The 12,402-nt window shown below is 42.4% G+C and overlaps 1 protein-coding gene across 3 annotated transcripts in view; it reads right to left on the reverse strand.

Annotated features, from left to right (window-relative positions):
• Positions 1-2,538: 2,538 nt before the first annotated feature.
• crfb1 (cytokine receptor family member b1) overlaps positions 2,539-12,402 on the reverse strand; it is a 45,598-nt gene continuing 35,734 nt past the window's right edge. For all 3 annotated transcript variants that reach the window (XM_080038137.1, XM_080038136.1, XM_080038135.1), the window contains one exon: positions 2,539-3,694. In XM_080038137.1, coding sequence (XP_079894263.1) covers positions 2,966-3,694 — 729 coding nt within the window. In that variant the 3' untranslated portion in view covers positions 2,539-2,965. The remainder of the gene's footprint in view (positions 3,695-12,402) is intronic.

The following is a 12,402-nucleotide window of genomic DNA, read 5'->3' on the forward strand; positions in this document are numbered from 1 at the left end:
TGATTATTAAGAGTCATTAGACCAGGGGTTGTGTTCAAGTACGCGTAATGATTTGGTCATTCATCAATAGAAACATTGTGTTGTTATCTGGCTCAGAGAGTGACCAGTCACTCATACGTTTTGGACTATAGACAAACATAGCTTTTACATGTTTGTATTGTAAGACTGCCTCTCAGAGGGCCCATCAGGACTTCCTGTATAGGGGCCCAGAATTTGGAGCAACGCCCCTGCCTCCACATATCGTATAAATAATCATGGTGGGCTGCCATGGCCAAAAATGCCAGGGCTGAATTTTTGTCCCAGTCCACCCCTGTCCCTATGCACGTAAACACAGGCATGATAAAGTTGACTGTTAAGTGCTTGTTTCAGGATACGTGTTTTCAAATGCAAGCCGTGTCTCAGCCTGAATATTTTATTGAGGTAATCAGTGCAGTCCGAGGCTTGTAATGTAATCGCTCACTATCATGTCTGTCCCAGCTTGCTGCTATAGGCTATTTAGCCTAGCTGCTATGTCTCCTCTCGTATGTTCAAAGTAACTTCCCCAACAACAGCCAACACAACTGTGAGCTTAGCGAATATATCGAGAGAAAAAAATCGGGTCTGTGATGCAAATCAAATGAAAGAGAGCCAAAGAAGGCTGCACGCGGCGAGACAAAATACACATAAAAGTCCCGGAGAGTTGTTGAGAATCTTGGGGAGAATAATCAACAGAATGAAGCCGGCAGACGGTAGTCTCTGGCCAATCAGCGGCCGGCCGTCTGCCGACGTCACCTTTTAGCTCGACTCAGCTCGCTTGGTCCCTAGAGCGAGGTGATACTAAAAAAAGCAGCCGCTAGCAGGTACCAGGTACCATGAAATTGCGGTGGAAACGCCAAAAATGCGAGTTGAGTCGAGTCGAGTCGAGCTGATACCATGCGGTGGAAAAGCGCCATTAGGTTTCAGTTTGATATCAAAGTATGTAAACCCAATTAAAAAACAACAATGAACAATAGTTAGAGAGCTCTACCCCTGGTCTGGGGTGGGAAGCAAGAGAGAGCACCACCTCGGGAAGAGAAGAGAAACGATGCAAAAGCACACTCGCTATTTCAAAAGCAAGAATGAGACCCCTACTGGGTCGAAAGGTGTGAATTCACAATCAAAGCCTGGGCTCCAGGCAAAGGTACTGTATGTGTGGGGCTTTTGACACCATTTGGTGCTGTAGAGTCAGATACAAGTAAATCACCTTAGAATAAAGTCTCAATGATCGAACACATGTACACATTCACTACAATCCATAATAACGTAAAAGTCAGTTAAGCCGTGGCTCCGGCTAGCAGTTTGGATGTGGGCGCCGATGTAGCTGCATGCCTCCTGTTGTGAGTCGAAAATGTTAGTGACACCTCCATGTGTGAAGATTAGCCGGGAAGAGAACAAAAATCTGTGCAGAATTCCAGCCTCTCTCACCCTCTGCCTGGCGACGTCCCGATTCGGTGAGCTCGGTCTGCTTTGATTCCGTGGGGGAAGCTGTCAACTCCCAGGAGTTTTGGCAACAGGTCAGACACAAAAGCAGTAGGGAGCCCTTCACAATCCTTTCGGGCAGACCAACAATTTGATATTTTGTTTTTACGATCGCCCTTTGAGGTCACACACTTTGGCTTTCAAGAGTTTGTTCTGTGCCGACAGTTCGTTGCAACTTCTTTCCAGCACAGTGAGGCGCGTCTCCTGCCAGAAGAGTTTGCAGCCTGGTTTTCACCCCAGCAAGGGATGACTAGGTTGTCAAACCATATGTTCATAGAGTTCTCCATTGGTCTAATGGCCGGTATGATAGACAACGGGGAGTCATCCTCCATCCCATTGGTGTTGCCAAAGGGTTGTCATTGGCGCTAGCCAAGCCAGTTGAGCTGCTAGCTAGCTCGTTCAACAAAAAGTTACCTTCACTCCCCGACAGATTGTCCAGCGTCTTCTTTTCTTTCTTTCTTGGTCCTAACCATCATTAAGAGCTTTATGCCTTATTTGCCACTGTCAAAAGGCTTAAAAATCTGCCTGCTCACTCGCTTAGCACCACACACAACAGAAAATTATACATGTTGATGCTGTGTGTCGAGAATGATAGTATAACATTATAGAAAATAATATTTTATACGTCCTTCAACGTGCAGTTAAAGTGTTGTGCCTTTATTACAGATGCTGGAAAGTTGCAGAGTTTAAATTCAAAAATAAAAAATTATTTTAAAATAAAAAATTAAATCCCTAGCCAAAATGTGTTGGTTTTACATTGGCACAGCCAAAGTAATGCTAAAGGACAAAAACATCCCCAGGAGCATGAGGGGTAAACTGGTATGAATGGGGGCCAGAAATCCCCAAGGTTCTGAGACTCCAGAACGAAACCAGAGTTAGAACCAAGACTGTGTCTGTTGCTTGTTTCACACAGACACGCACGGACTGGCAGACTTGAAACTGTACAAATAAAGTCAAATATCCAAATAAATGTACACCTTCTGGGGGCGCTCCTGGTGTAGTGGTTAGAGCGCCCGCCCATATTTGATATAAGAGGCTTGAAGGAAGCAAAAAACTGGAATGAGTGCATTATTATTATTATTATTATTTTTAATCTGTGGAATAATAGATAATTTAGGCTATAAACAAAATGTTTGAAAATAAAAATGTATTGCTTTGTAGGTCAGGCAATCAGCAAGGATTTCCATCATATTACATAAAACAGAAAATGATTTGTAACTGGTAAATTCAGTCACTCAAAATGATAGATATCTTATGCTTTAAAAGCTTTTCAAAAAACAGATACCTTCAATTGCAATGCAGCTACAGGGGCAATGACGTTACCACTAAAAACATCAAAAGGAAAACCCCTTAACTGCTGTTTAACTATTTAACTTTGACTTTTCCTTTACTAAAAAAGAAAATGTACCTGCTAGTAAATAATGAATGATAATCTTACACAATCAAAAACAGTCATCAGAGCAACATATCATGTGCGTCCCATGTATCCAGAGAATTCTTCCTCCTCTTGTGTCTCCTCTCCATCAAAGGATGTCAAGCAGCCAGTGTTTGCACAGCTGCCTTTATACCCAGCAGCAGTCATCTCTTCAGTTGTGGGCAGCATATCTGACTCACTTTGTGAGTCTGTGTTAGTCCATTTTAAATGTATGTTTGGTGAAGGCTCCAGATCGGACAGTTTCAAAATGTCCATGGGAGAGTCTCTTGTATTGTGACCCTCTTCCTCCTCCTCACATACAGCCAGAGCAGCAAGAGTGACTGAGAACAGATTGACATTGCCTAAGCTTTCACACCCCTCCTGCTTCTCCTCTTCCTCCTCAGTGGTGACATGTCCTTGGTCTGCAGTGTCACCCCGCTCAGCAACACCCCCTGCTCCTGCAGCGATGGACGCGTCTTGATCAAGTCCCCGTACCTCATTTTCAACTTCACAACTCCCACAGTCCCCTGAAGCAGCCAGCACTCTGTTCCCTGTCAGATCAGCACAAATCTGGCATGATGAAAGCTCTGCGTCTCTGTCCTTGTAGACGTTTACTCCCTCTTCTTCCTCTTCATCCTCCTCCTCCGAGTTACTGCCCTTGGTGGCAGGTTGTGCTGTTGTACGATTGTGGTGCTTCCTCTGTTTTTCATTATCTGAACTGATAGAGATGTGGTCAGGGATGGCCCTCTCTGGTGTCAGTGTGTAGCCTTGGCTCAGAGCATCCTAGAGTGGCAAAGAGGGAACAGACAGTCGAGGACTAAGTAGGAAGAATGCAATTTATTGATATCACATCACTTGATTTTTGGGTAAAAAAAAAAGTCAGTTATAATTGGGACTACCTGGAACTAATTTCTAAAGTAAACTGTTAACAGTAAAGGCGCTTTAAATGAAGAGTTATTGGAACACTTCCGAAGAAGATCGAAAGTAAAAGGAGTATATTCTTCAAACACAAAAGTTTCCATTGACCTTCATTGAAGGAATCTGCATGCATCACTACATGTGGTAAGTGAGAATTTTTTTTTTTGTGTAATTGGTTTAACAGACCCAAACATCAAATGGTGAAGCTTAGCTTGCCACATAAACTGTTAACTGGGATACACCTAACCTGGCGGGGCCTGCCCGTAATTCCGACGCCTCATTGTTCCGACGTCTCAATGGTCCGAAATATTTCCCATTAGATCGACATGCCACTATGCCGACGGTTCAATGTTACAAAAACGGAACACATTGGTCCGAAGTGCCGTTTGTCCGATTATTCAAAAAGGAGGCGCATAAAACCGACGGTCCTATATTCCGACTATATACACAATCCCTGGAGTTTCTAACTCTCTCTCTCCTCTCTCACTCTCTTTCTCTCCTCTCACACTGAGCACTAAAATACAACCTACGACCATCTCACGTTCACAATGCATATTGTAGAGAAATGGTGTTTCAGCACCATGGACAGAGAGCGCAGGTCATCACACGCACGCCCACACACACACAGATGAACACACACACACACACACACACACACACACACACACACACACACAATAGGCTATGTAGACGGTATAAGGTACTAGATCAAAGCGCGCTGCGCGCGCTCAACCTCTGGTTGCTGGCAAGTTTGTTGTTACATAGGAGTGGGCAAGGAAATATGTTTTTTATATATAACGTTTGAGTTTGTCAGCATCATCACTTTTGGTGTGCACTTTATGTGGCAGTGGGTCAATGAGGGAGTTGTAAAGGATCTCCGGAGCTGCAAGGTTTGTGATGTTTGAGTTATTTATTAATTAAAAGATACTGTAGTTGTTAAACAGCAATGTTGTCCATCAGTCCATCTTGGTTGTCTCACACAAACACTCTCACACTTGTTGCTGGTTTGCCTCTGCTGAAGTCAGTGTACAGCTGACCATGTCCCAACACACTGTTGTCCTCTTGTCCTGCAGAAGACACAGGGTCAGGGTATTACCAATCAAAAGAAAGTAAAATGTGAAAATGCAAGATGGATTGTATCTCACCTTTACTGACTGTGACAGCATAGGCCAAGCGAAGGTGTAACCACCTCTGGACCACAGCGAATTGGAACTCCTAGGCCCGCTCATGGAGAGGCGCCTCCATGGTGCTATTTTCTCCTACTGGGAGCTGGTGTCCCTTCCACGGCCGTCCACATTTTCGTTAACAGTTGGTTTGTGTTTGTCCTGTGAATGACAAATTGTTACTGGTATTATTACCGCCATAACTTTGATCTGTGAAAAAGCAGGTGTAATAACCTAGAATAATACTTACCATGTGTGTGGCTGGGAAGCAGTGCAGCTCCATGTGTGTGTTTAAAAGCTGAGATGTTGAGTGGCTGGGAACAGAAATTAGCAAGGTTGTGTTGTTGAGTTTTTAACACTTGATAATTGTTATTATAAAAAATAAATGTGTGCGTGTGTGTGATTGTAGACCCAATTTAGCCAATGAAAGAAATGTTATAGTATTTTGCATGTATTCACCGTGCATGGGCAGAATTAAATGTGTAGCATGTCATTACCTGTTCTAAATGCAGACCCTTTGAAACCAAACAAAGCTGGATTCATCAAAATTCCAACTTTATATTGTGTATGTCTGTCATTTGTTGTTGGTGTGAAGGCCCCATGACGGACATGCAAGAGAGATGTGTAATTCTGGCCCCCATGTGTGTAGTTTTTGTGGGCCCTGGTTTTCCTGTGACCCATGTTGAGCTACTGTTGTTCACATGAATCAGTAGTTATTAAAGTCACTAAGAACTGTTCATACCAAGTTAAAAAGTAATCTTAAATCAGTAATATGGGGTTAAGTATGTACAGTTTTAATATTGGGCACATTTTCTGCCTGAAGCTGCATGCGTGCGTGTGTGTGTTTTTACCTTGCCAGGGAGATCCGTTTTACACGTCTGCAGAACTGGGCCCGGTTTCTCCTAAGTTATGACTTACCAAAATTGTTTACCTCTATAGTCGTGGTTCCCGAACGGTCTCTTAGGAGAAACACTCCTTACATCGCTCGTAGACGGCGCTGTCCAGAAAGAAAGTGCTGAAATCGATTGCTTCGATTTTTCCATTTCATGCTCATTTCATGCGCAGGTGCATGACAGCACTAGGCTATATTATAAAACGTATTGCAGTCTTTGCGAATAAAAGATTGCTAGAAATCCTTCTAGGCCGAAACATTTATTTAACACTATAGTGCCAGCGTTCTCTTTATAGGCTGCATAATCAAATCTACCCGTGCATTTATAGTGTAATATAAAGTCATAAATGAGTTTGGTTAATCATCATCTGTGTTTTGGACTTCTTGTTTTATAATTTAAGTATCTTTAAGAACACTAATCACGTTTCGTGGTGGGTCAGTAATGAAACTGAAAGTAGATATAATATCGCAAATAGCCTATATCAATAAAAACAGACGCCAAAACAGCGTCCAAATGAGCTAAAATCCTAAATACAATCAACAGTAACACATGGCACACTTATTTTAAAGTAAGCTCTAATTGATTATTCATTCATACATTTTTTCACACGTTGGCATGTTTTGAGGCGGATTATCCGACGCACTCTGCCCGGCTCAGTTGAGAGCTGTCAGCTGAGCCGGACGAGCCGCGGTGTGTGTTCTAGTGTTAACCATGGTCGAACATACTACCATAGCCTATACTGATTAAAAAAAGATATAGAAAATATAGAAACAGCGGAGGAGATTAAGATTAAGATTGTTTCCAGCAATTATTTTCTTCGTGAATGACTTTAAACCATTGGTGAAACACAACACTGGCAATGTGGCAGTTCCATGCGCACCAGGGATGTCACTCTTGTCCGTTTTACGCATGGTGCTTTAACGAAAGGAAATGTGGGGGTCTGTATCTCTGGCGATGCCACAGCGATCGCAGGGACTCTCACTTGTGTCATTAAACTTATAAATCTGACTGTATTTCATATCAAAAGGGACACAGCGATGACTGTATTAAATATCAAACTGATAAAAACGATCCGACTGTATGCAGTGTTTCCCCCAGCGCTTTATAGCTAAGACGGCCGCCTTAGCAACGGCAGCCCCCCGCCTTGACTACCGACCACCCAAAAAATAAAATAAAAAATAATAATATTTTTTTTTGTGCTACACAATTAATGTACTAGCAAGCGCAATGCGTGCTTGTGCATGGTCATAACTGCGCGAAAGGCCGCGATTTGCGGTAAAAAGCATACGTGTCTCCAAGCGTTTCTCTATCAGCTGCTCTGTGTCTGCGGCTTTGCGCGCGGGACAGTTAAATGAGCAGAAGCAAACCGACATTTAACTGGTGGCGATAATAAACGCAGTGCAGTTCTATGGGGATATTTAGCTGAACAGAAAGGAGTGCTCTGCAAAGCTAGAATAGTTTAAGACTCCACATCACCGTGGGCAACACAACCTATCTATCAGCTCAGACAGCGCAGAGAAAAGTTTGAAGAATGCATGAGTGATGGCCCAGCCAAGTTTCAGTAAGTTTACAGAAGTGCCACACTGTTACTGTCTTTGAAATGCATTTAGTCATTTTAAGGGGAAAACACATTGTATTTATTATTTCAACTATTGAGTTATTTTTCAAACAGCATGCTAGTGTAGTGTAAGAAGATTTATTTTCTGAATTTTCAATGCTGCTTTATTTTTATGTTTTAAATTGGGAAATACATGTTCCAAAACGACCAATAACTTCTGTATTTAAAAATAAATCAAGCAAGTAGGCTCAAAATAACCATTAATGAATTATAGGCTATCGCATCACAGTAGGCCTATTGTCCACAATAATCGCACAACAGCCCCAATCCAAAAAGGAACTTTAAAAAGTTGAATTTGCACTTTGATGTGTTAAGTGTTAAGTGTATGGTCCATTATTTGTATTTGGTGTGTCTGTATAGTATTGCACCAAAACAGTAGAGGTTTTCTTTAATTGTGCTTTGTACTGTCTGCATGTTTGCACATCATTTGTACCTGCACATAGCAACAACATTGCACAACTGTAAGGTCAGTGTCTGTTGTATTTTTGTATTAAAATGAACAGTTGTTTATTTCTTTACTGTGCATTGGCATCTTTGAGCAAAATACCCCCAAAATTTTCGCCGCGGCGCGTTGCGCCTCCCATAGTCTGGCTTGACCACTTGCGCCAGCGTCTATTAAGCGCTGGCGTCGGCAAACAACGCTACGCCTCCATTGGCTGCTTCCCGGGGTTAGCCCCGCCGTAGATGATTGTGATTGGTTTAAAGAAATAAAAACAGGCCAGCCCAGTTTCCCCCCGAATAGACGGCTCTAAACGGAGTGCTTCCAGACCATACTACTTGCTGTAGTTTGGTCTGGCTTTGCGAGACTACGCCTCCCATGACCAGGGGCAGTGACTGTAATGGTTATAAAGATGTGTGTTTCTGAAATGCTTTTAAATGCAAAAACGGATTTAGCACTATCATTATCTGTTATCTATTGCTCTCCCCTTTTTAGATACAATGGGATGCCGGTGAAATATGTGTTTGTGTAATCCCATGTTTAGTTTAGGATCTATTATTTATTTATTTACTACAACACTTTTCAGAAATGCTAAATTAGATTAGTTGTTGCAGTGTTTCTTTATTAAGTACGGGCTCTCTTAAGTACGGGCTCTCAGTTTACTGAGAGCCCGTAATTATTACTCTCCACCATACTTTATCTTCTTACTTCTTATTCTGCCTCAAATTTCTAGCTGCTTCTCCTCCCACACCGTTACACGCAGACATGCAAAAATTTCACAAAACGTCCGTCCCCACCCCACGGGGTGTGCTATTATACAGTTTTTTGAATTTCCGCTAGGGGGCGCTGTTATGAAGTCCCGACTGAAAGAACTTTGAGAGGCCACGCCCCGCACGCCGTAACTCCGATTGACTTGAAATTTCTCACACGGGTGTATGTTAGGGTGCTCTACAAAAAAGCCTCTGGGACCATAAAAATTCTTCAGGGAATATTTCCCGCTAATTAGCATAAAGTGAAAAACAGCGTGTTATCCACAACTTTCTGAAATTTTACTGTATCAACACCAAATTTCTCGTGCAGCCCCGGGGGATTAGTAGGACAACTTGGAAAACATGGCCGCCATTGACCAAAACGTTTACGCAGGGGCGGGGCTTAATAACACGTTGGCCATAACTCCTTAACCATAGGTCCTATCATCATGAAACTTGCTGGGTATGTGCAGAAGTCATGTGGTAGCATGTCCCTCAGAGCTTATCGAGATTAACCCATAGGGGGCGCCACAAATGTCACCCGACTCCGATTGACTTGAAATTGATTACACTTGTACAGCTCATGGTACTCTACAATATAGCCTCACGGACAGTTTTCAGAATTTCCGCTAAGGGGCGCTGTTATTAAGCAACGACTGAAGAAAGTTTGAGAGGCCACGCCCCGCACACCGTAAGTCCGATTGACTTGAAATTTCTCACACAGGTGTATGTTAGGGTGCTCTACAAAAAAGCCTCTGGGACCATAAAAGTCAACCTGGAAATATTTTCGGCTAATTAGCATAAACTGAAAAACAGGGTTTTAACCACAACTTTTTCCAGTTTTACTCTATCAACACCAAATGTCTCACGAAGCCCCGGGGGACTGTGACGCACGTCTCCGAACAATATTAGTAGGATAGCTTGGAAAACATGGCCGCCATTGACTAAAACGTTTACGCAGGGGCGGGGCTTAATTACAAATTGGCCATAACTCATTGACCATAGGTCCTATCATCATGAAACTTGCAGGATATGTGCAGAAGACATGTGGTAGCGTGGCCCTCTAAGCTTGTCGAGGTTAACCCATAGGGGGCGCCACAAATGCGAAAAACACAATTAACCAATGCAATGTTTGACAGGCCACGCCCCTTTCCCCCTGACTCCGATCGACTTATCATTTGTCAGACATGTACAGCTCATGGTGCTCTACCGTAAAGCCTCTCGGACCACAGGGGTCAGCCGTGATTTTTTTTCTTCCCCGATTTACTCGGGCGGCCCGTACTTTCAAAATCTCCGCGGGATTTCTAGTTTCACGTTATTTTTTGTTTTATCTGTAGATGCTCTGGGTTCGATTAGTTTAGTTTACCTCGTTCAGCCTGTAGGGGAATAGCGTGCTCGCCGTCTCCTCGGCCATTACAACGTTGGACTTCAAGTCTAAACATACTGCGTCCTCGTTGTTTTTCTATAACCCCCCCTTACAGGTAAGAACGGTGGCTGTGAAATTGTTTATGTATATGTTTAATGCTAGGGAACATGTCGAGAGTAAAATAGCTGTGCATGAGATGTTTAAAAGATTAGTTTGTTTAAAAACGGAGGAGTCGCTCTGCCGTAGCGTGCTTGCTAGCAGCATCACACGGGCAGGCGCGTGGTAAGAAAGTGTCCGCCATTCCACGACAATACGTGTTGACGCGGTTTTCATTTAATGTGTAAAATATAGGCCAACATAGTATAGTACAAGCTGGCGCTTTATTTAGTTAATGTGTAAAATATTTGCCAATCTGTTATTGTATAAGCTGGCGCTTCTTTCAGTTTAAGCGTTGTTAAAGAGTATTGCCAATGTGTTTTAGCTGAAGCAATACTTAAATGTGGAATGTGTAAAAGCTTAAAATTTAGTATTTAGTACTCAAGCAATGCACACTTTATTATTCTGTTTATTCACATGTCATTTTGTAAGTTAAAGGTAGAATTCTGATATGTTTTGCAAATGCTATTTTATAAAAACTGTAAAGGTTATTTGTGAAAACTGTTTATAGGAATTTGTGATCTTTGAACATTGAAAGTGAAAATGCACTGTCTATTGAATATTGTGAACATAATTACAATGTTGGACTTCAAGTCTAAACATACTGCGTCCTCGTTGTTTTTCTATAACCCCCCTTACAGGGGCGTAACATGACCACCTTGACTAAGACATTTTCTGGGGGAAACACTGTAGTGTATCACGTGAGTATTTTCATATTGATGGACATCGCATCCATTCAGTTAATGCTGATTGTCAAGTCAGTTAGATGACTAAAAAGTACTTGTTCATGTAGTTTGAACACTTTGTGAATCAGAGTGAATGGTATTCTGCTAAAATATAAAATTGCCTACTTTAAATATACAGTACGTGATATGCACTATACAGTTGGATCGTTTTTAACAGTTTGTTATTAAATACAGTCATTGCTGTGTTCGTTTGATATGAAATACAGTCAGATTTATTAGTTTAATGACACAAGTGAGAGCTGAAACATCACTACGGTAGAGCTAAGAAGGCTCTGAGGGCGCTCCAGACCAACCTTACCAACGTATGACGTACGAAAGAGATTCGTAGGAAAGAACGTTTCGGGAAACAGGCGAAATGTTAAGTAGGAACTCTACGTAGGGGTTACGAATGACGTAGTGTTAAGAAGGCTCTAAGAAGGCTTCGGGAAACCAGCCCCTGGACTTTAGGGAGATCTGTCTTACACATGTCTGCAGAACTGGACTTTAGGAAGTGGAAAACTTTGTCTTGCCCAGTAGAAATTGCAGCGACAGCATTCGGCTAGTTGGTATGAGGCATGGTCAGCGGCAATAACTCATCTCACGGAGTTGTAATGGCCGCGGTTGTTGTCTGTCCGTATGCGAGTGTCAAGCTGTTATCCGGTATGGCTGTTTGCATCGTTGGCATAACAGCCGCCGCGTGTCGGGTGAGCATTGTATGTCACGGAGTTGCAATGGCCGCGGTCAGGCCCGGTTCTAGACAGTTAGATTTGGGTGGGCCTGTAGAAATTTTAGGTGGGCACACTGGGCAGAGAGACCGAAGATGCTCGCGCGCAGAGCGAAATTTTTAGCCCTTGTAAGATCTCTGCGTCTGCTTTTTGGCACATTTACTTATTATTTACTTAATTGTGTAGAACACAATATGCAAATAAACTTTGAGTGTTGCTGTGTGGGAGATTTGATTCTTGCATGTTTTTTTCCCCCAAATGTTTATGAATAACATATAATATACATTAAATACAACATAATGTATATATTTTTTAATTGTAGGCAGCCTGAGCTGATTGAAGAGAAAGCTTTGGGACCGGGCAACCTGGATGGTGGTAGTCCAGAGCTATATACTATACACCAGGGGTGCCCACTAGGTCGATCGCGAGTTTGTTAGCCAGTGAGCTAACCAAAGCTAATCCAAGTCAAGGAAGTGGAGAGGCTTCTGCACTGTGACAAATTCTACAATGTAAAATACAGCCAGAGAGAGGAAGACTGTTCAGACAAACAGACCACCACATATTCTAGTGGGACAGAAGGATTTTTTTTGAATTACTAAAATTCGGCCTTTAAGATAAACCTATATGCCTTTGTGTATATTTCTTGCTCTTTTAAATTAGAATTGCTTAAGCCTTCCTAGCCTAATACATAACATCACCACCAACAAAAAAAGTATAACAATTATGATATTGTATCGGA

The sequence above is a fragment of the Ammodytes marinus genome (genome assembly GCF_949987685.1).
Source record: "Ammodytes marinus genome assembly, chromosome: 12".
Taxonomy (NCBI): Eukaryota; Metazoa; Chordata; class Actinopteri; order Uranoscopiformes; family Ammodytidae; genus Ammodytes; species Ammodytes marinus.